The sequence below is a fragment of the Vombatus ursinus genome, unplaced genomic scaffold (genome assembly GCF_900497805.2).
Source record: "Vombatus ursinus unplaced genomic scaffold, bare-nosed wombat genome assembly UNPS02006779.1, whole genome shotgun sequence".
Lineage (NCBI taxonomy): Eukaryota > Metazoa > Chordata > Mammalia > Diprotodontia > Vombatidae > Vombatus > Vombatus ursinus.
In genome coordinates, this window is record NW_020946557.1 from 13,710,033 (window position 1) to 13,730,812 (window position 20,780).

Below are 20,780 nucleotides of genomic sequence, written 5' to 3' on the forward strand. Positions count from 1 at the left end.
TCTCTCTCTCTCTCTCTCTCTCTCTCTCTCTCTCTCTCTCTCTCACTCTCTCTCACTGAGAGCTAACAGTGGTTATAAGCAAAAAGCATTCTTTATTCTGTTGGAGGGAGGGAAACTAGACACATGTGCCAGGGTCTGCTCTGGGACTGAGCAAACTCACAGCATTGAGGCTGAGCCTTGACACATGTAGTAGTGGCTAGACAAAGAAACACTCAGCTGTAGCTATGGCAATGAGGGCAAAGGCAAGTTTGATTCATAGCAGGGCTTCCTGACCAGAACATGGTTACTGCAGGTACTTATCTGAGCTCAAGACCACCTGGAGCTCGTGTGAAACAATTCTGTGATTTTGTTATGGCTGAGCTCACCCAGAGGGTGAGTGCAAAGGATTGTTGTTATGCCAAGCTCAGGACACAGCTTGTTTGTTGTGCCTCAGCTCTGGAAGACAGTATCTCCTAATAGTAAAAAGAAAGGAATGAAAAGAGAGAAGTGGTCTTGGCATGGGGATCCTGACAGTCTCTCTCCTGATTTCTCTCTAACTCCACAACATCTGTCTGTCTCCTTCTCTTTTCACTTATCCAGTCACCACCTAATTCAGGCCCTGGACTGTTTAGTTGGTTTCCCTTCTGCTCTCTTCTTTCTACAAACGGTCCTCTATACATAAAGCTGCCAAACTGATATTCTAAAAATGCAGGCCTGACTATAGCACTCCTCTGATATAGAAGCTTCAGTGACTATTTCCTCTAGAATAAAACATGAAGCTTCTTTTAAGAAAGTCAAGATAATATTAAGGATTCATAGTACTTCAAGGTTTATATTTTGTATTTATTATTTCATTTGAGGCACTAGAAATGGCAAACACTGAATAATGTCACCAAAATTGAAATTAATTGCATTCTAACAGGCAGGTAATGACTGTTTATTGATGTGGGAATCATTTCAAAATCATTGACTTATTGAAGAAAATATAAAAATTAATACAATATTAGAAGGTTAAAAATAAGAAGATAAGGTAATGTGAAGTTGAAGCAAATCCATTTTTGCCTCTTTAAGATTTTACCTTGGGCTAATGTTGCACAAATCACTTAACCTGCTTCTCTATAGTTTTCTCATCTACAAAATATGACTATTAGTGTCTATACTCTCCTTCTTAGAGGGCTGAAAACTCACTGTATTTCAATTATTGTTTGATTTGCCAAAGTTAAATCTACATAGTCTTCCAGGAGTAGAATGTCATAGTCATATAATTGGAAGAGGTCTTAAAGATCATCTAATTTAATATGCTTATTTTACAGAAAAGGAAAATGAAACCCAGTGAGCTGCCAGGGTCATACAGGGCTATATGAAGGGGAGTCAATAAGTAAAGTGAATTTAAGCCTACATTAAAAATTTTTTCTTTCAGAAACATTAGCAACATGTTATAGTATACTATGTAGTCATATGTAATATTGAAGGTGTTATATTCAGTAATGCTTAGATAGAGTAATGATTGAAAATTCAACTTAGTTGTCGATTCTCTCCCCAACCCCTGATGCCCTCTTATAGATTGTTATACCTAATTAGGTATAACAGCAAAGGATAGGCTGTCTTCAAGGTAATACTGGTTTTTTTTTCAAATTCCAATGTGTGTGTTGGGTTAACATGTCATATAGGTTTAGAGTAGAGCATAGTATTCTAGGTCAATATTCTCAAAGTTATAGGTAGGGGATCATTAATTGATCAGTAAAGGTTTCTGGTGACTGTTGGTAACCAGAGTCTTTGGCATTGTGAAATGGTTCAACATCAAAAACTAATAGCATTTTTATAAAGTGGAAATGGCATTAAAGAAGCAGACATTAACATCTGCTTTGCCATTGTACCCTAAGGACCATGGGAAATTTCCATCTGACTTGAAGTTGAAACCTTCCATATGGATTGTCTCCCCCATTAGAATGGGAGCTCTTTGGGAACAGGGGCTGTCTTACTTTTGTAATTGTATCCCTAGAGCTCAGAACAGTGGTTTGCACATAGCAAGCTCTAAATAAATACTTTATTCATTTATTCACTCTTGTTAGAGGCACCCGTTCTATGCCATTTTCTTTGTAATGGTATAAAAGGGCACTTTTTGGACTAGATGCCATGAGATCTGAGTTTTAACTCCAATCTTGCCATGAACTAGCCCTCTAATGTAGCTAACTTCTCTAGTCTTTTTTTTCCCTTGTCTGTAAAATTAGGTTGACCTAGTGTGGTCACTAATATTTTTTTCAACTCTAAAATTCTATGGTTCTAAGGGTATAATAACAGCTAGAGAGTGGTTTAAAATTAGCAAAGCACTTTACAAATATTGTCTCATTTCATCTTCACGACAACTCAGGCAGGTAGGTGCTATTATTGACCTCCTTTTTGCAGATGGGGAGACTGAGAGTGAGAGAAGTTAAGTGACTTGTCCAAGGTCACACAGCTAATAAGTATCTGGGGCTAGATTTAAACTCAGTCTTCTTGACTCCAGGTCAGGATCTCTATTCACTGTGCCAGCTACCTAACTGGGAATATGCCTGTGATGGTGATAGAGGTAAACCAAGAAGTCAAGTCAAGTCAAGAAGTATTTATTATATCTGCTATGTTCCAAGCCCTATTCTAAGATCTAGAAATGACAGTGTTCAGAATAACAGTAAGAACATGATTTTTTTTATTAATTTATTTTGATTTATCAATAATCACTTCCATAAGCTTTTGAGTTTTAAATTTTTCTCCCCCTCCCTCCCCACCTTCCTCTCCAAGACAGCACGCAATCTGATATAGGCTATACATACACATTCCTACTAAACATATTTTCGAATTAGTCATGTTGTAAGGAAGAATTAGAACCAATAGAAGGAACCACAAGAAAGAGAAAACGAAACAAAACAGAAGAAAAAAGAGCAAATAGTATGCTTTGATCTGCATTCAAACACCATAGTTCTTTCTTTGGATGTGGATAGCATTTTCCATCATGAGACCTTTGGAGATGTCTTAGATCCTTGCATTGCAGAGAAGGGCTAAGTCTGTCAAAGTCAGTCATTGCACAACGTGGCTATTACTGTGTACAATATTCTCCTGGTTCTGTTCACTTCACTCAGAATCAGTCCATACAAGTCTTTCCAGGTTTTTCTGAAGTCTGCCTGCTCATCATTTCTTGTAGAATATGATATTTTTTACAAGTGTCTTGACTATACAGTCTCTGTAGATATATACATATTATACATTAATACACTTGAAACTGTTGTGTTTCATACAATTGATGTGGCTGTCCTGAGTGGAATCCCTTGCCACATTCCTAAATGTAATGACTTTTATCCTTAGGATAATTCCTAGGCAGTGGTAGTATCAGACCTTGGTTAATGTAAGCATCCTGCACCTTTTCTCAGCTGCTCTGTTAAAGCAACATTGGACTATATCCTTTCCTACAGCTGTTTCTATTGCTAAGTAAAATAGAAGGAAAACCTAGATAATAGGCAGCCATTAGGTGGCTTTCAAAAATACTAAATGGAAATTCCTACATTTAGACTAAAAGCTTCTGATTTAAAAATTATATTCACTCTGTATTAATCTCAAGTGCAGCTTCATATGAGAAAATAGGAGAAAGAGTATTCACTCCAGGCTCTACCATTAACTCAGCATATAACACTGAGCAAATCATATCACCTTTCCATATTAGTTTTTCTATATGGAAAAATGCAAATAGTCATACCTGGAGAATAATTCTAAAGTCATAAATCCTTCAAGGAAATATGCTATTAAGGCACAAAGTAGTATTACTATCCTTCCACAAGGGTGTCTCCATATATTTCATTATGCAAGTTAGCTCTTATACATCACACTATCTCTGAGTCCATCAACTGTGACTCAAGTTTATGAGTCCAGTGAGTCAAATCATTTCTTCCAACTGTCTCCTGCTTCCTCATCTACTCGCATGGAAAAATTACATTTAACTGTAGGCCACAGGAACACATCATTGACTCAAAATTTCCACTGCCATCATGTAGAGAACTGCTTCCAGTTTCTTGTAAAATTGTGTAAAATTGAGCTTAGAGGCAGAAGAGTTTCAACCATATTTCCTTTCAATCCGTAGGACAGTTTTGGCATGTGACTGACTTACACCTAGACCCTACATACCACATCACTGAGGACCATACAAAAGTATGTTCATCTTCCAAGGGGGCAAATGCTTCCAACCCTGGTCCTTTTGGAGACTTTCTATGTGATTCTCCATACCAGCTCATTTTATCAGCATTTAATTTCATTAAGAGTTCTGGACAACAAGCATCTTTCATGATATGGACTGGGTAAGTGATCAAGCCAATAATTAGAATTTATATAGTGTCTACTTTATGAATAACTTCAATATAATAGCAAATGACTTATGAAGATGTTATATAGAATATATTTCCTCAAGTGTTTTACATTTATTTGGTTCCATAACACTAGCTAAAATTAATATTTTTTTAAAAAAATGGTAAGAGATATTGAGGAAGCTGATCTTATGTGTAATAGGAGTTACTTTACTACAAACTTTTCATATAATTAAAATGATTCATTGTAAAACATTAAAGATTTCACAAATGGAATGCTTTTGAAAAGCATGTCTTACAGAAAGTATTGAATGTATTTTATCATTGTGTTGATAGTTCTTATAAGAAATCATGGAATATATGTTTTAGGAGTTTAATTTTTTTTTTCTTTCATGTTCTTTCTATATTACTCTTATCATGAATGTACTGTCTATGTGTCTAGGACCTAAACAAAAAATCAGAAATCAGAAGTTTGCATGTTCTTAGGATGCCAGAGTTGGAAAGGACCTCAGAGATTACCTAGCCCAACCTGGACCTGAATAGGATTGCCCTCTACAACATACCCCAAGAGTGTTCATCTATTGTTTGCTCAAAGATGTCCAGAAAAGGGTTCCATTGGTTATTAAGGTGGTCCATTTCACGTTTGGATAGCTCTAGTTTTTAGGAACTTTTTTTTTTAACGAGTCCATATCTTCTTATTTGCCACTTCTGCCTTTTGATTGCTTAATTATGCCCTTTGGGATTAATCAAAACAAAGCCAATCTCTCTTCAGCCTTTCAAGTACATGAAGAAAGCTATTATTTATCCCCTAGTCTTTTCTCTTTCTTCTTCAACTGATCCTTGTAAGTCCATGACTTTACATCTTTTACCCCATACCTCTCTCTTATACCTGTTTGTTTTTCACATTTAAATGTTCTCTCTTGGTTTCTGTTTCCCGGGTCCCTCTGGATTCACTTTCTTTGTTGATCCTCTGAAGGAATCATTAACAATAACTAATCACTTTCTATACTGCTTTAAGATTAGCAAAGTACATCACATACATTATTTCATTTAATCCTTACAAAAATCCTGTGAAATTAGTGCTATTAGTATTATTCCCATATTATAGGTGAGGAAACTTAGTGTGCAGGAGAAATAAGGGCAAAAAAGAACTGTTGAATGTGGTAGTGAAGTAATGAAAAATATGGGTGATACCAGTATATTTTGGAATATTATTTGCAGCAACTTTGCATGTCTTGATTTGTAAACATTGTGTTATCTAAGGTGATTGGCAAAACTTACAAAACTCCATTTTCCTTTAATTGCCATCTGTTTTATTAATTAATGAACACTATCTTCTCTTCAGGGATAGCCCTCCTCATGTTCCAGTAAAGGAACTCTCCACAGATATAGTAATAAATGTCATTGGCAATATGACAACCACCATCCAAAGCCTCTTTCCCAATTTCCAGGTTTTTCCTGCTTTGGGCAATCATGACTACTGGCCTCAGGTAACTTTATCTTCCAGAAGCCTTAAAATAATTGTGATTTTTAGAGAATAAAAGTAGAGCTGTTAGGATCTATTATTGACTATTTGATGGAAAAGGGGGTAGGGATGGGGTAAACAAAAATAAATGAACTATTGTTTTTGTATAAAAATGTAGAATCAATTTATTGATTTTTCAGGGATTGATGATCCATTTTGGGAATCACCACAGCCCCTTTTGTTACTTTTACTCTCACCATCTAGTTTCCCTCTTTTAAATCATTTTATTATTTTTTTATTGCTTCTATGAGGGGGGAGAGAGGAAAGATGATAAACCTAAACTTTTAAGTTTTCACTTTGTCATTAAGGTTGGCAGTGATTATGAACTCTTGGCCAAAGTTAGGTTTGGGAATTATCCAAGGATTCCAGTTATTCTATTGAATATAGCTCCCTATTGCTACAGATTAAAATAAGTGTGGCTGAAAAGGCTGTTGCAATATATGTTTAGAATTACTCCTGAATTCTAGAATGAAATTTAAGTTTCAGATGACCTGTAGATACTAAGATTTAGTGCTATGAGGAATGTTGGGGGAACTGTGGGTTAGCAAAAGTAGATAATTGTTTAAATTAAAGCAATAGACAATATTCAAAGATGCATGTTACATCCAGTGTATTTTTTGTTTGTGATTAAATGTGATAAGGGCATTAATCAGTGTCAAAGGACACATTTTGACCAATTTCTTTGAAAATGTGTACTTGTTTATATAAGGCATCTTTGTCTCCTCTGATTAGAGTCAATGCCACCATCTTCTTATTAATAATGCTAACTTATAATAACATTTTGTTCAAAGTAGTGCAAATTGCATGCTACCTAATAGTTAAGTCAAATCAACCATCACTTATTAAGCACCAGAGAATACAAGGAAAGGCAAAATTGGTCCCTGTCCTTAAGAAGTTCACAGTCTAATGGGGGAAATAATGTGCGAAATGACTGTACAAATAAGATATAGACAGAATCATTTGGACAGAATCTCAGAGGGAAGGCACTAAGATTATGGAGATCTGGGAAAGGTTTCTTGTAGAAGGTAGGACTTCAGCTAAGATTTGAAGGAAGCAAGGAGGAAGATGTGAGGAGAGACAGAGTTCCTGGTATGGGACACAGTCAGTGAATATGCAGGTAGAGATGTTCTAAAGCATCTGGAGCTCATTTGAGTCCAAAGCTCAGAAGAGAAATGAATACTAGAGATAAAAATTTGGTAGTCATAAGCATAGAGGTGGGAACTAAAGCTATAGGAATAAATGAATTTGCCAAGGGAATCAAAGAAGATCCACAGACAAAACCTTAAGAAGCACACGGCATAAAGACTCAGGATTGTACAAGGAGCCACAGAAACAGACTAAGACATAACACTTAGTCAAGTAGGAAGAGAAGCAATATTATATTGTGTCTCTGAAACTCAAGGAGGAGAGAGGATTTTGAAGAATAGAGTGGCTAGACTGAATATAACCATCCTAAACCATATAAGGTTCATTTACCTTACCATATAAAACCCCATGTATTCTCTCAGCTCATGAATATTTTTGGTAAAAGAGCTTTAATTTCTCAGCTTGAGAAATCAGCATTGTTATTTTTAAAAAATATTGTTATTTTTTGTTTTTAGATTGCCTTAATTAGCAAATGTAGACAGGTTTTTCTGCTCTATAAGCTAGCCCTCATAATAAAGAATTTAAAAAAAAGGAAAAAACCAGATCAATATGTCAACCACGTATGTCAGTATATGCAACATGTATATGTTTGTGGGTGTGTGGTTGTATTTCTTTCAATTCACGTTGTTGTAGTCGTGTTTATTGTTTTCTTGCTTCTTATCCTCTACGTCAGTTCTTAGAAGTCTTTGTATGGTTTTCTGAATGGCTCACATTAATTTTTTTTAATTCAATTTTTATTTAAATTACAGTTTTGTTACCTTTGTTTCTGAATATATCTCTCCTCCCATATAACAGAAAATAGGAAAAAAAAAGAAAAAACAATCAAAATAACCAACATATCACTTTTTTTTGATGATGATATGTGCAATGCTCCATACTCATAGAACTCTCCCTTATTTGATCATATTATTAAAATGATTTTTGTCCTCCCATCATTAACAGAAATACAAATTACACCATGACAAGCGCAGAGACAACTTCTTCCGGAGTATTCTCTAAATAATTATAGCGGGTATTAGGCAATGATGACTGAGAAAGATGCTATTGAATTAGAAGCATAATGTCTAATGAAGGCATGTAAATATTTACCATAGATACACAAACACACATGCATATATTCACATCTCCACCCATTACAATAGAAGAGGTAGATATTTGCTTGGCAGCTTTTGAGTTTCCTTTTTGCTCCCACCCAAGGAAACAGCCTGGGTCAGGGTCCCTAATTAATCTTTAGGTTTTTTCCACACCCCTGTACTAGTAAAGATGGATGAGCCTAGTACCCTTCCTTTATTCTTGGCTGTGGATGTTACACACCCAGAAGGCAATGGGGGGGACTGGATGGAACATGATAAAGGAAATCTTCATTCTGGTTGCAGACCTCCTACTTATGGTGACCTTGAGCAAGTCCTTATTCCCTTATCTATAAAATGAGAGGGTTGAATTATATGATATTTAAGATCCCATTCATCTCTAAAAAATTCTATGCTTTGATAATTCTAAATGCTGTAATATTTTTCGACCTAGCATCCTGGAATCTCCACTTAATTGTAATAAATAAGACCTGATCAAGGATGGTTTGGGATTCTTATGCTATAGATTGTTATTGAAGTCCTGTACAGAGCAAAACAAAATTAAGTAATTCCTTTCAGTTAGAATAAGTTGTTTGGTTATTACTTAACCTGAATGTACGCAAGTTGCCATTATATATTTGGCAATTAGGAAAAATCATCTTGAACTAATGTTTTGGGTCACATTGGGCAATGACTAGGATGTTGTATTAGTTCTGGCATGTGGATCTATGTCTTGGAGGAGTTTCCATCACTAATATATGGGTGGGCAGTTACGGGAAAAAATTTTTTATTTTTAGGCATGTCACAATGTTAATATATTACAATGATTTTCTGATTCTGAAAATGTCTAGGGTTTTAATTTACATCTCCATTCTTTAAAATTAAGGTGGTGTGTTTTTTTAATTATTTATGCTACTGTAACAACAGCTATATTTTCTCCATGAATATAAAAGTAATAACTTGCATTTGTCAAGAATTCTTTGAGAAGCTCAAGCCATTTGAAAGATAAAATGAAAACAGATGTAAAGAATCTTCAGATGAAGAGACAATGTTAGAATAAGAATAATGATAAAGATGATAATAACAATAATAACTAACATTTAAATAGTGCTTGATATATGCCAAACACTGTGCTTAGCACTTTACAGTTATTTCATTTACAATAACCCTGAGAAGTAGATGCTATTATCCCCATTTTACAGATGAATATACAAGAGTCTGTGAAGAAATCACAAGTATGGGAATTCCCTCTCCCAATAAAAATCCTTCGCAATCGGTTCAAAACTTTGTAGATAAGTCCTAGAGAAATTTATTCTAGAATGTTCATCTGTGGCAATATTACAGTGAAAGGAGCACTGACTATAGAGTCAGAGGTCCCACCTCAGTTCAAACCTTCTATCTGATGCTTGCTACCTGTTATGATCTTGGGCAGGTTATTTAGTTTCCCTCTATCTCAGTTTCCTCATCTGCAAAATGAGAGGTTTGGATTAGGTTACTTCTGAGGTCCCTTCCAGCTCTGGATTTTTTGATCTTGGGGCACATAGAAGATACGTGACTTGCTCTGCATCACACAGTTCATATGTGTTAAGAAGTAATATTTGAACCCAGGTCTTCCTGATGTCAAGTCTGGCACTCTATTCACTCTATCCACACTACCTCAGATAAAGAGCATGCTAGAGTAAATTGTGAAAGGGAGTATGTTGTGGGTAGATCACAGAAACCAAGGGAATCAAATTAGCATCCGTAATTATATTAAATTTTCAGAAGATTTTGTGTGATTTAGAGTTCTCATGGTCATAAGAATATGATCATTATATTTAGGTTATTTATTTTTTAAACGAGTTCTACCATCATTGTTTTTCATCCATGTACCTTATTCAAAATTTAAATTGTGCTTTATGTTGTTACATTTGGTCAGGACCAACTACCTATATCCACCAGCAAAGTATACGAAGCTGTAGCAAACTTCTGGAAACCGTGGTTAACTGAGGAATCCATCCGTACTTTGAGGACAGGTAAATTTCAAGAGCTATAGATACCTTCTTTATCATGCTTTGAAAACATGTGGTTTAGACTTGGTCCTTAATTAATTGCATTTGGTTGGGTGTGCCATACCAGTCTCAGAGAGCTCCAGCACCCTGTTTTACTGGAAGTCTGTAACTTGTTAACATTGCTTTAGTACAGCTGTTATGAACCAGTTTATCTTGTAGGTAGTTCTGTCCTTTGTTTTCTTCCCTCCCTTCCTGAATTTATGACTGTCTGGAGAAAAATTAGCATGTGACACATGAAACAAAAGTTGACATATGGATTTGAATGTGAATAAAAAATAGCTCTGAAACAAGTGCAGTAGCCAAGTCAATTAAAAAGTGTGAACATATGTAAGTGCCAACTTTAAACAATTAGCCACAACTTTGTAAGACTAACCACCATGTAAAATTTAAATGACTGAGCTTTTCCAATGTAGATTGGAATGGTGAGATGTTACATTTTTGACAATGGGCATACAGGAAGTATATTGCTATGCCTGTTGGAAGAGTATAAACACATAGATCGTATACCATAGTGCCCAATCTGATAGATGCCCTAAAAAGTAGGTTATTTGGTAGAAACCTTCCTTTAATCTGGTCATTTAAGGTCTATTTAAATGGCATACTGACAAAACATCGAAAAACCCTAGATGAACTCTTTAACCTAACAACAACCCCTGGAAAGAGAAGAACTTGCAGAAATTTCAAATCTAGACAAACTGATGACTAAATAATGTCCTTAAGGAAATGCTAAATTGAAGACTACTGGAAGTGGTTTGGTCAGTCAACAAGCATTTATTTCAAAGTGTTTTGTGTCAAGCACTGTACTAAATTAAGGGGATAAAATGAGGAAAAAAAAACAAGATCCCTTTTTTGCAGAAACTCGCCTTCTAACGGGGAGACAACATGCAACTATGTACATACAAAATACATAAAATGTAAATGAAAGGGTAGTCTTAGAGAGAAGAGACTTGAGATGGGGAGCCAAGAAAGGCCTTCTGCAGAAGGTAGGATGTCAAGACTTGGGTCTTAAAAGAAGTCAGGGAAGCTAGTAATATGAGACAAGGAAGGAAAGCCTTTTAAACATAAATGAGGGACCATCAGGACTTGTTCAGGGAGTTGAGAGATGGAATGCTTTGTTTGAGGAATACCAAGGCACTATGGGGCAGCTAGGTGACATAGTGGATAAAGTTCTGGGCCTAGAGTCAGGAAAACTCATTGTGGTGAGTTCAAATATGACCTTAAACACTAGCTATGTGATGTTGGGCAAGTCACCCTTGTTTGCCTCAGTTTCCTCATCTGTAAAATGAGCTGGAGAAGGAAATGGCAAACATTCCAGTATCTTTGAGAAGAAAACCCTACATGGGGCCACAAAGAGTGGCATGTATACGTTGTATACGACAAAGAGTCGTATACAACTGAAAAAACTCAACAACAGCAAAAAAAAAAAGGTCACTGTAGTGGGATCATAGAGTGTGTGGAGGGGAGTAAAATGTAAAAACAAAACTAGAAAGATAGAAGGTCAGCTTGTGAAGAGTTTTCAGTGTCGAACATGAGTTTATATTTGGTCCTGGAGGTTATAGGGAGTCACTGGATTTTATTGAGTAGAGGGGTGACATTGTTAGACCTATGCTTTAAGAATATCGCCTTGGCGGCTAAATGGAAGTTGAATTGGAATAGGGAGAGATTTGATGAAGGGAAACCAATTAGAAGACTATTGCAATAGTCTAGGTAAGAGGTGATGGCGGGTATCTGTAAGATTGGTGGTTGTATGAATAGAGAAAAGGAAGACAGGAGATGTAAAGGTAAAGACTGCACCTTTGACAACAGATTGTGGGGGGAGTGTGAATGAAGAGGCAGCTTGGTATAGTACATATAGCAGGACTTGAGGGAAACACAACTGAATTTAAACTTTTCCTCTAATACCTACTAGTTGAGTGACCCTGGACAAGTCACTTATTCTTTCTCAGCCAGAATTTCTTTATCTTTAAAATGATAATTAATTACAAGATGAAGTGAGAAATTTTATGCATATGTATGTATATATGTACACACAGAGATATATGTATATGTATATATATGCATATACACACACACATATATATACATACATACATATGTACATGTGAAATTATTAATACTGTATTCTGCATTTTAGGCTCAAGTCTGCCAAAAACAGCCTTAAAGATAACCTAGAAATACTACTGGACCAATGTTGCTTGGTTATTCTTTGCATTTAGGTTCATAAGATTTAGATCAGGAAGTGAACTTAGAGGAAACTAATGATTGAACAAACAAATGGGACCAGAATTTCTCTGACACATCTTCTTTTCTCCTACCTACAACATTTTGGGAGGCCTTACCTGAAAGAAAACAAAGCTGCCCTCAGGACCTGATTGACCTTAGTTTCCCTGACTCAGTTTCCTGATTATCTAGGAATATGAAATTTCCAGTCACATGTAATCTGCACCTCTCAGAAATGGTGGGTGCCTAAGACCATAAGAGTCACTATACTCTGACAACCTATTATCAGATGCTTTTCCAGTTGGAGATGAGGGGGTTGTATACAGATAACCTAAGTGTTACGGTATTCTCATTGCATATTCTTGCTGTTTTAGGGCAGAGTAAACTTCCTTTGTTAAATGTTCAGTGACTTTCAAATGCCTCATTTTATCCTGACATTGAACCTGAATTAAGAGGGTTCTGACCTTAGAGCCATGCCTCCAACACTTATAACAATGGCTTGTATTTGATGCTATTGTTGTTCAGTCATTCAGTCATGTTTGATTCTTCACAACCCCATGAACCATGGCACATCAGGGCCTTCTGTCCTCCACTATCTCTCAAAGTCTATTGAAGTTCATGTTCATTGTTTCTGTTTATCTCATCCTCTGCTGTCCGATTTTTTCCCTTTTGCCTTCAATCTCTCCTAATATCAGGGTTTTTTCTAGTGAGTCCTGACTTCTAATGAGAATGCTTTGTGGCCAAAGCATTTAAGCTTCATTCTCAGTATTTGACCTTCCAGTGAATAGCCTGAATTAATTTCTTTACATATTGACTGAATTGATCTCCTTGCTGTTCAAGGGACTCTCAAAAGTCTTCTCCAGCACTACAACTTAAAAATTTCAATTCTGTGGTGCTCAGCCTTCCTTTAGTCCAACTCTGACATCTATACATTGCTACTGGAAAAAACAAAATAAAACAAAACATAGCTTTGACTAGATAGACCTTTGCTTGCAAGGTGATGTTTCTGCTTTTTAGTGTGCTGTCCAAATTTCTCATAGCTTTCCTTCCAAGGAGCAAGCATCTTTTAGTTTCAAAGCTAAAGTCACCATCTGCAGTGATCTTTGAGTCCAAAAATATAAAGTCTGACATTGCTTCCATTTCTTTGCTCTCTGTTTGCCAGGAAGTGATGGGAACAGTTACCCACTCTTAGTGTTTTTTGATGTTAAACTTCAGGCCAGCTTTCAGACTCTCCTCTTTCACCCTCATCAAGAGGCTTCTTAATTCCTCTTTACTTTCTGCTATCAGAGTGGTGCTGTGTTGATATTTCTCCCAGCAACCATAATTACAGCTTTTGATTCGTCCAGTCTGGCATTCTGCATGATGTACTCTCCGTATAAGTTAAATAAATAATGTAATAATACACAGCCTTACTGTACTCCTTTTCCAATCTAAAACCAATCAGTTGTTCCATTTTCAGTTCTGTTACTTCTTGGCCTGCAGGCAGATTCCTCAGGAGATGTGTAAGATGATCTGGTATTCCCAGCTCTTTGAGGGCTTGCCACGTTTTGTTGTGACCCATATAGTCAAAGGCTTTAGTCTTGCTGCCTCTTCTTAATCTCTTCTGCTTCTGCTAAATCTCTACCATTTTTGCCTTTTATCATGTCCATTTTTAGACCAAATTTGAACTCACAAAAATGAGTCTTCTTGACTCCAGAACAGGCACTTTATCCACTATATCACCTAGCTGCCCATAACCAGGATAGAGTCACATTTCTGTATCATTTGTTTAGATGTGGGTGGTTCTGTCTGATGGTAGGGTGGTAGGGTATAAATCATTTACGCTCATTATTTTCCATCCCACACTCCTCAGTGAAAGTGATTATAGTCCCATGAAGACATGGAGGTCAGGTTTTCAAAAATAAGTTTCAGTAGAATGTTCATACTCATTCTCCTTCACTTCAATTATCCCTGTGGCAAAAAAAAAAAAAAAAATCGTGAGATCACACTGATTGTATCCAGTGGCGTAGTGGAGAGAACACTGAATTTGGAGTTAGAAAACTGGGTTTGGATCTCATCCGGGCTCTGTGTGAATTTTGGCTAGTCACAACCTTTTGGGGACTATTTCTTCATCTGTAAAATGAAGAGGCTGGAGTAGATTAGCTCAATAGTCTGTTTCAGCTCTAAATCCTATAATGCTATCAGATAAAAAAAGGAGCGAGGAAAGAGGAAGAAGGTAAAAAGGAGGAGGAGAAAGAAGAAGAGGAGAACAAGTGTAAATATTCTCTGTACTTCCACAATCTTCACCATTGGAGAGTTTTTGTTTAATATTCTAACCTTCCTATTCCACAATACCTTCTATTTTATATCCTTCCCATTTCCCATTATATCCCTCTTTCCCTCTAAAATTCCTTGACATCCTCTAATCTGTCCTTTCTTCTTGTCTCTGATGAAAAGGTGGTCTTTCTCCTTGTCCAGATGATTGCACATTTAATTGTCTTCTTTCTCTCTACTTTTCAAATCCTTTCTATTTATTGGTTCCTTCCTTATCGTTTTCAAACATGTCCAAGTCTCCTCCATCCTCTCCTTCCTGAGTTTTTGTGACACTATCATAGTTTCCTTACTTAGCTGACTGCTCTTTCTCAATCTCCTTTGCAGGTTGATCATCCATTTTTTACTTCCTAAGTGTGGGTTTTCCCTTAGGCTGTGCTGTGAGTCCTTTTTGCTCTATTCTCTCTTAGTTACCTTAAAAGCTTTTTTCAATTTAGTTATCTTTATACAGATGACTCAAAACCTCTTTCTCTTAAACTTTAGTCCTTCATTATCAACTGCTTAGTGGATATTTCAAATTGGATATTGAAGAACCAGCTCAAAACCAAAATGGAACTCCTTGTCTTTTCCCTCAAATCAGCTCTACCTTCATACTTTTCTGTTTTTTTTCTTGAGGTTATCATCATCTTTTTAATTACCCTAGTTTTATTTTAACTTTATCCTGGATTCTTCACTTATCATCACCAACATGTCTAATCATTTGCCAAATCTTGCTGTTTTCATCTTTACAACATCTCTCAATTCTGATTCCTTCTCTCTGTTCACAGAGCTACCATTAGTTCAGGCCCTTATCACCTATCACCTAGACTGGTGGTGTCAAACTCAAATACAGTTTTAACAACTGTAAAATGTGCATTAAAATAATGCCCATCTCCCAGGGTTGTGAGGATGAAATGAGAACATATTGTAAAGCATTTTGTAAACCTTAAAGCACTATGTAAATGCAAACTATTTTTGTTAAAGAGAGAGCAAACCAGGATTCAGTAATTTCAAAACTTGAACTGGATCTGCGATTTCGTGGGCCTAGTGACCATGCCACTTACCAGTGCAAGTCAGCACCTGATCTGCTCCTTTTAGTCTTGAGAGTTCTACTTAATTCATTTTAGAGATTAAAAAAAATAGTCTAATCTGGAATACCATTATGATATGTAAGTATCCCTATTCTGTAACCTCCTAATGACAATCCATGACTGTGCTTGCTGAAAAAATAGAGGGATCAAGTCTACCTTTCTGACTGGAGATGCTGCATCTCAGTTAAGGATTTGCTTTTGTGTGTGCATGTATTTTCTCATAAGGTGTGTTGAATTTTTTTCACAGGTGGCTTCTATTCACAGACCGTTCCATCCCATCTGAGCCGTCAGTCCCTCAGGATCATCAGTCTAAACACAAACTTGTACTATAGCCCCAATGCTGTCACTCTTAACAAGACTGACCCTGCAAATCAGTTTGAGTGGCTGGAGAACACGCTAAAGAGCTCTCGGCAAAATAAAGAAAAGGTTAGAGACCATGCTGTCCTAAAGACCTCAGGAGTCATCAAGGGATTTAAACAATTGGGCTATTGAGTGATGGGTTAGGTAGAAAAGAAAGGGAAGCTCGGGATAGGATATGGATCCTAGATCTGCTGGGCACACCTTAAGGACACAACATAGAGAACTAAGTCTGAATGTGTGCTAACTGGGGCAGAAACAATAAAAGGGAAAGAAAGGCAACCTATACAAGGAGTATATGAGGTGGAAGAATAGTTTTATTACCTCCCACTATGGGGCTTTCCCTTCTCAAATGGCAGGTACTAATGATAATTAATAATAATAATTACTTATTAATAATAATAATGATGATGATTAATTAAGCATGTTTAGTGCAAGAATTTAAATATATATATATATAAATATATATACACATATATAACAAGGAGGTAACACAGAAGGGAAGAGGTTATAATGTGTCACAGTTTCTCTGTATTCCTAGGAACCATACCTAAGGGATAGAGTGAGGTCTAACAAGAAGTACTAGAATTTTTCATTATATTGGCACTAACTACCTTAGGCAACATGTCTAACTCTGCCAATCCTGTTGTATATAATAACAATTTTTAACTTGTTTTGGACCATAGACACAAAACTGATTTTAAAAATTATTTTCATGAAGAACTTTCACACAAACTGAATATTACAGAGGGAAGAACCCTGTCTTTCGAGTCAGACAGTCTGAGTTCCAGTCTTGCCTCTGATGTTTACCACCTTTGAAACCTTGGGCAGATCACTAGAGATTCTTGAGATTCCTCAAGTCTAAAATGAATGGGTTGAACTATATTGCCTCTGAGCTCTCTTCCAGCTTTAGATTTATAATTTTATGCTCCTATGAAGAATTTATAGTACTACATACCCAGGCATCTATGTAGTTCAAATGGGAAAACAGCTGAAAATAGTGTTTACATAATTATTCAAGGATAAGTTCAGGGGAATGGCTTATTATCTCATTCCTTTTTTCCCTCCAAAAATGTGATTATAGTATCTAGGAACCTAGATATTTTAAATGACTTTCTAATTAGATGGTTTACAATGAATGCAACTTATTTAATATGTCTCAGATCTTACCATGTACGGTTGATAAGAGAGATCTAGGTTATAACTTAGAAATGTGCTACTATGCCTTACTGTATTTGTTTTTTTTTCAGGTATATGTGATAGCCCATGTACCAGTGGGATATCTACCATGTTCAAGAGATGTAACTGCTATGAGAGAATATTACAATGAGAAACTGATTGGTATTTTCCACAACTACAGTGATGTTATTGCAGGACAATTTTATGGACACACTCACAGGGATAGCATTATGGTCCTTTCAGATAGAAAAGGTAATGTTGAATGATATGTTTGCAAATTGATGCTTCAACATAGTGTCTGTCTAAACAGCTAACTTGATACAGCAGAATACAAAATTAATTAATTAAAAGCTATGTATACAAAAGGGTACAATGATTCAGACCCCCAAATCCCACCTTTTTCTGCAACCTTTTGGGTTTTACTCTAGAAGTAGAAATTATCCTGTCTACTCTAACATGTTATGATAGTGTGATTTTTAAGCTTGTACATAGTACTTTTCCTTGGCTATATAGACTCAACATTACTTGATTGGCCTCAGTGAGAGAGGCTCTTAAACTCCAGCTAAGTTAATTTTGTTTTGGAATAAATATCATCCTTGAATTTAGAGATAATCTGCTGGTAGTTATTTCCATTGTTGTTTGCTTGACTAATTTTAAAGTCCAAGGAACTCAGAGGGCAAGGCTCCTTTTATCTATTGTTTAAAATTTAATATATTTAGCTTTTGATTATCAGTGGTTAACCTACAATGAATTTCTCATTTAAGTACTTCCTAATGTTGTCACCTGTTCTGCTTAAATCAAAACCTTTCTTCATACAAAACAAGGTCTTGCTTAATCTAGCCTAAAAGCAGCAGGAAACAAAAACATTTTTTGGCAAATACTTCATACCCATTCAAGGCAAGATGCATTATACCCACAACTTTATTTTGAGAAGCCAACTCTGCCCCCAGCTGCTGCTTTGTATTAGTCCGAGTGGTGATGCTGTTTTCCTTGGCAGTGGCATGAAGAGCTTGGAAGAGGGGCAGGAAAGGAAAGTATGGAAACTTTGTAGGTCATCTTGAGTTATATTATCAGACTGCATGACCAATCACACTCTAAAGTATTGGTGATTCCCAGAATATCTGATATCCATATTATATATAAGAACAAAAATCCATTCTTAAGGCAATTATGATGTAGATTTTTTACATTTTGATTATGTATATTTCTGCTCACCTCCGTTTTGTAGATAAGTCGGAACTGAATCAATATGTGTACTGGTTTCCAATCTCATAATAATTTCTCATACACATACACACATACATATGTACAAAATTTATAGGTATATATCTATAGATATAATACACACATTAGCAATCAACAAAAACATCCAATATATTTTCTTTCAATAGATATTGAAAGATATTTCTCTTGTAGAAAAATAAAGTATTATTGTCCCCTTTGTCAACTAAGCCCTTTATTTAATTTGTATTGTCTGTTTCAGTTGTGTTCTCCTGCTAATTAAAAACCCTGAGGAAAATGGTCTGTTTCTCTAGGATATTGTGATTTGTTTTTCCTCAAGAAGAGATTTAGAACAATAAAAAGTGCTTACTACTCTATGACATTTGAATAAAATTCTTAATGTGTATCTATTGGGATTAGATTAACGAAGAGAGGCAGTATAAACCATATGTACTCTAAAAACATTTGTTTAATATAGTTTACATTGTGTATGTGTGTTTTAACTAGGGAATCCAGTCAATTCCTTGTTTGTGGCTCCTGCTGTGACACCAGTGAAAAATGTTTTAGAAAAACAAACCAACAACCCTGGAGTCAGACTGTTTCAGTATGATCTTCATGATTATCAATTGCTGGTAAGTTGACATTATTCAAATAGGGACATTAATATATGTTTTGGTAACTTTCTCTAGGTTAATTATGATTTTAAAAAATTCTGAACCTGTGGTTTCGTTGATGTAAGGAACTATTGTTGTTGAATCTCATTCAGCAATTATCTGTAATTTGTACTATTAGAGAGTTGCTAGGGGGCACTGAGAGATTAAGTGACTTGTCTAGATCAGATCACTAGTATGAATCAGAGGCGGGGTCTCAACCCACTTCTTCTTAATTCCAAGGCAGCCCCCTTACTTCTACTATATTGTCTCTTTAGCATAACCCTACAACACAACATAATGCAGTGTGGATGTTTCAGAATCAAAGCATCTCTCTCTCTCTCTCTCTCTCTCTCTCTCTCTCTCTCGATGTCTTCTGTGTTCTGCTTATGTGTGTGATATTTATAATTTTTAGTTTGCCAAAGCTTGGCCATGGGAGTCTTCTTATTTCTTCATTTCAATTCAGCAAACATTTATTAAATATTTCCTTGGGCAAGACCCTGTGTTATGCATTAGGGATTCAAAGACAAAATTGAAAACAGTTCTTGCCCTCAAGAAACTTACATTCTACTGAAGAATATCATATCTAAAAAGTTAAGTAAGTACAAGATAATTTGAAGAGGGAAAGAGTACTAATAACTGAGTAATCAGGAAAGGTTTCCCCTAAGAAGTGGCACCTGATCTGAGCCTTACTAAGGGTTCTAAGAAAATCGTCAATCACAAGAGAAGAATAACCTGCTTCTTTTACTTACCTGTATGATCTTGGGTGGCTCACTTAACCTGAATAAGTATTTGTAAAATGATAAAGTTAGACTAGATAAGAGATGCCAAACTCAAATAGAAATTGATCCCTGCAGGTGTATATTGACTTAGAAAACTTCAAATTAACATTATCTCTGATGTGTTGTGTTTTCATTCATTTAGAATACTCATTTCTTTAGGTTATTCATTAGGTCATTCATTCATAATGAATATTCATCCATTAGAATTATTCATTTAGAAGAAGAGGGAGTATTTCCAGCTTGAGCAAAGGCATGGAGGTGGGAAATGGGGTGTTCACTCTAGGGAACAAGCCTGTGCTTAAGGAAGAGTATTTTGGCAGCTATTGTTTTGAAGCATAGATTGGAGGAGGAAGGGGGGGGTCCTAGGAGACAAATTAGGGTCTTATAATTATAGATTTTGAACTGGAAGGAACTTTAGAGGCTGTTTAGTCCAGAGGTGGCAAACATTGCTGTGAGCTAGTGTCAGGGACACACAACAATCTGGATGCTGGAACCTGATAAAAATGGGAAATATTTAACAAAATGAATAAAAATACAACACATCAGAGATAAGATTAATTTGAAGTTTTCTAAGTCAATATATACCTGAAGGGATCAATTTCTATTTGAGTTAGACTCTTATCTAGTCTAACTTTATCATTTGGCAAATACTTATTCAGGTTAAGTGATTCACCCAAGATCATACAGGTAAGTAAAAGAAGCAGATTATTCTTTCTTGTGATTAATTATTGCTTTATTAAAATTTTCTTCTTTTCACTCAGTGTCTCCTGAGGCCAAATTAGACACTTTCTTATAATTCATACTATTCTTTTGGAATCAGAAGCAACATGGGAATATAGATATACTGAGCTATAGTTTAGTTTAACCCCTTGAAGCCACAACTAGGGTTATT

The 20,780-nt window shown here is 35.9% G+C and overlaps 1 protein-coding gene across 2 annotated transcripts in view; it reads left to right on the plus strand.

Annotated features, from left to right (window-relative positions):
- Positions 1-20,780, plus strand: part of SMPDL3A (sphingomyelin phosphodiesterase acid like 3A) — an 87,880-nt gene that overhangs the window by 5,827 nt on the left and 61,273 nt on the right. For both annotated transcript variants that reach the window (XM_027848552.1, XM_027848551.1), the window contains exons 2-7: positions 4,088-4,301; positions 5,653-5,797; positions 9,967-10,063; positions 15,947-16,125; positions 17,307-17,487; positions 18,964-19,088. In XM_027848552.1, coding sequence (XP_027704353.1) covers positions 4,088-4,301; positions 5,653-5,797; positions 9,967-10,063; positions 15,947-16,125; positions 17,307-17,487; positions 18,964-19,088 — 941 coding nt within the window. The remainder of the gene's footprint in view (positions 1-4,087; positions 4,302-5,652; positions 5,798-9,966; positions 10,064-15,946; positions 16,126-17,306; positions 17,488-18,963; positions 19,089-20,780) is intronic.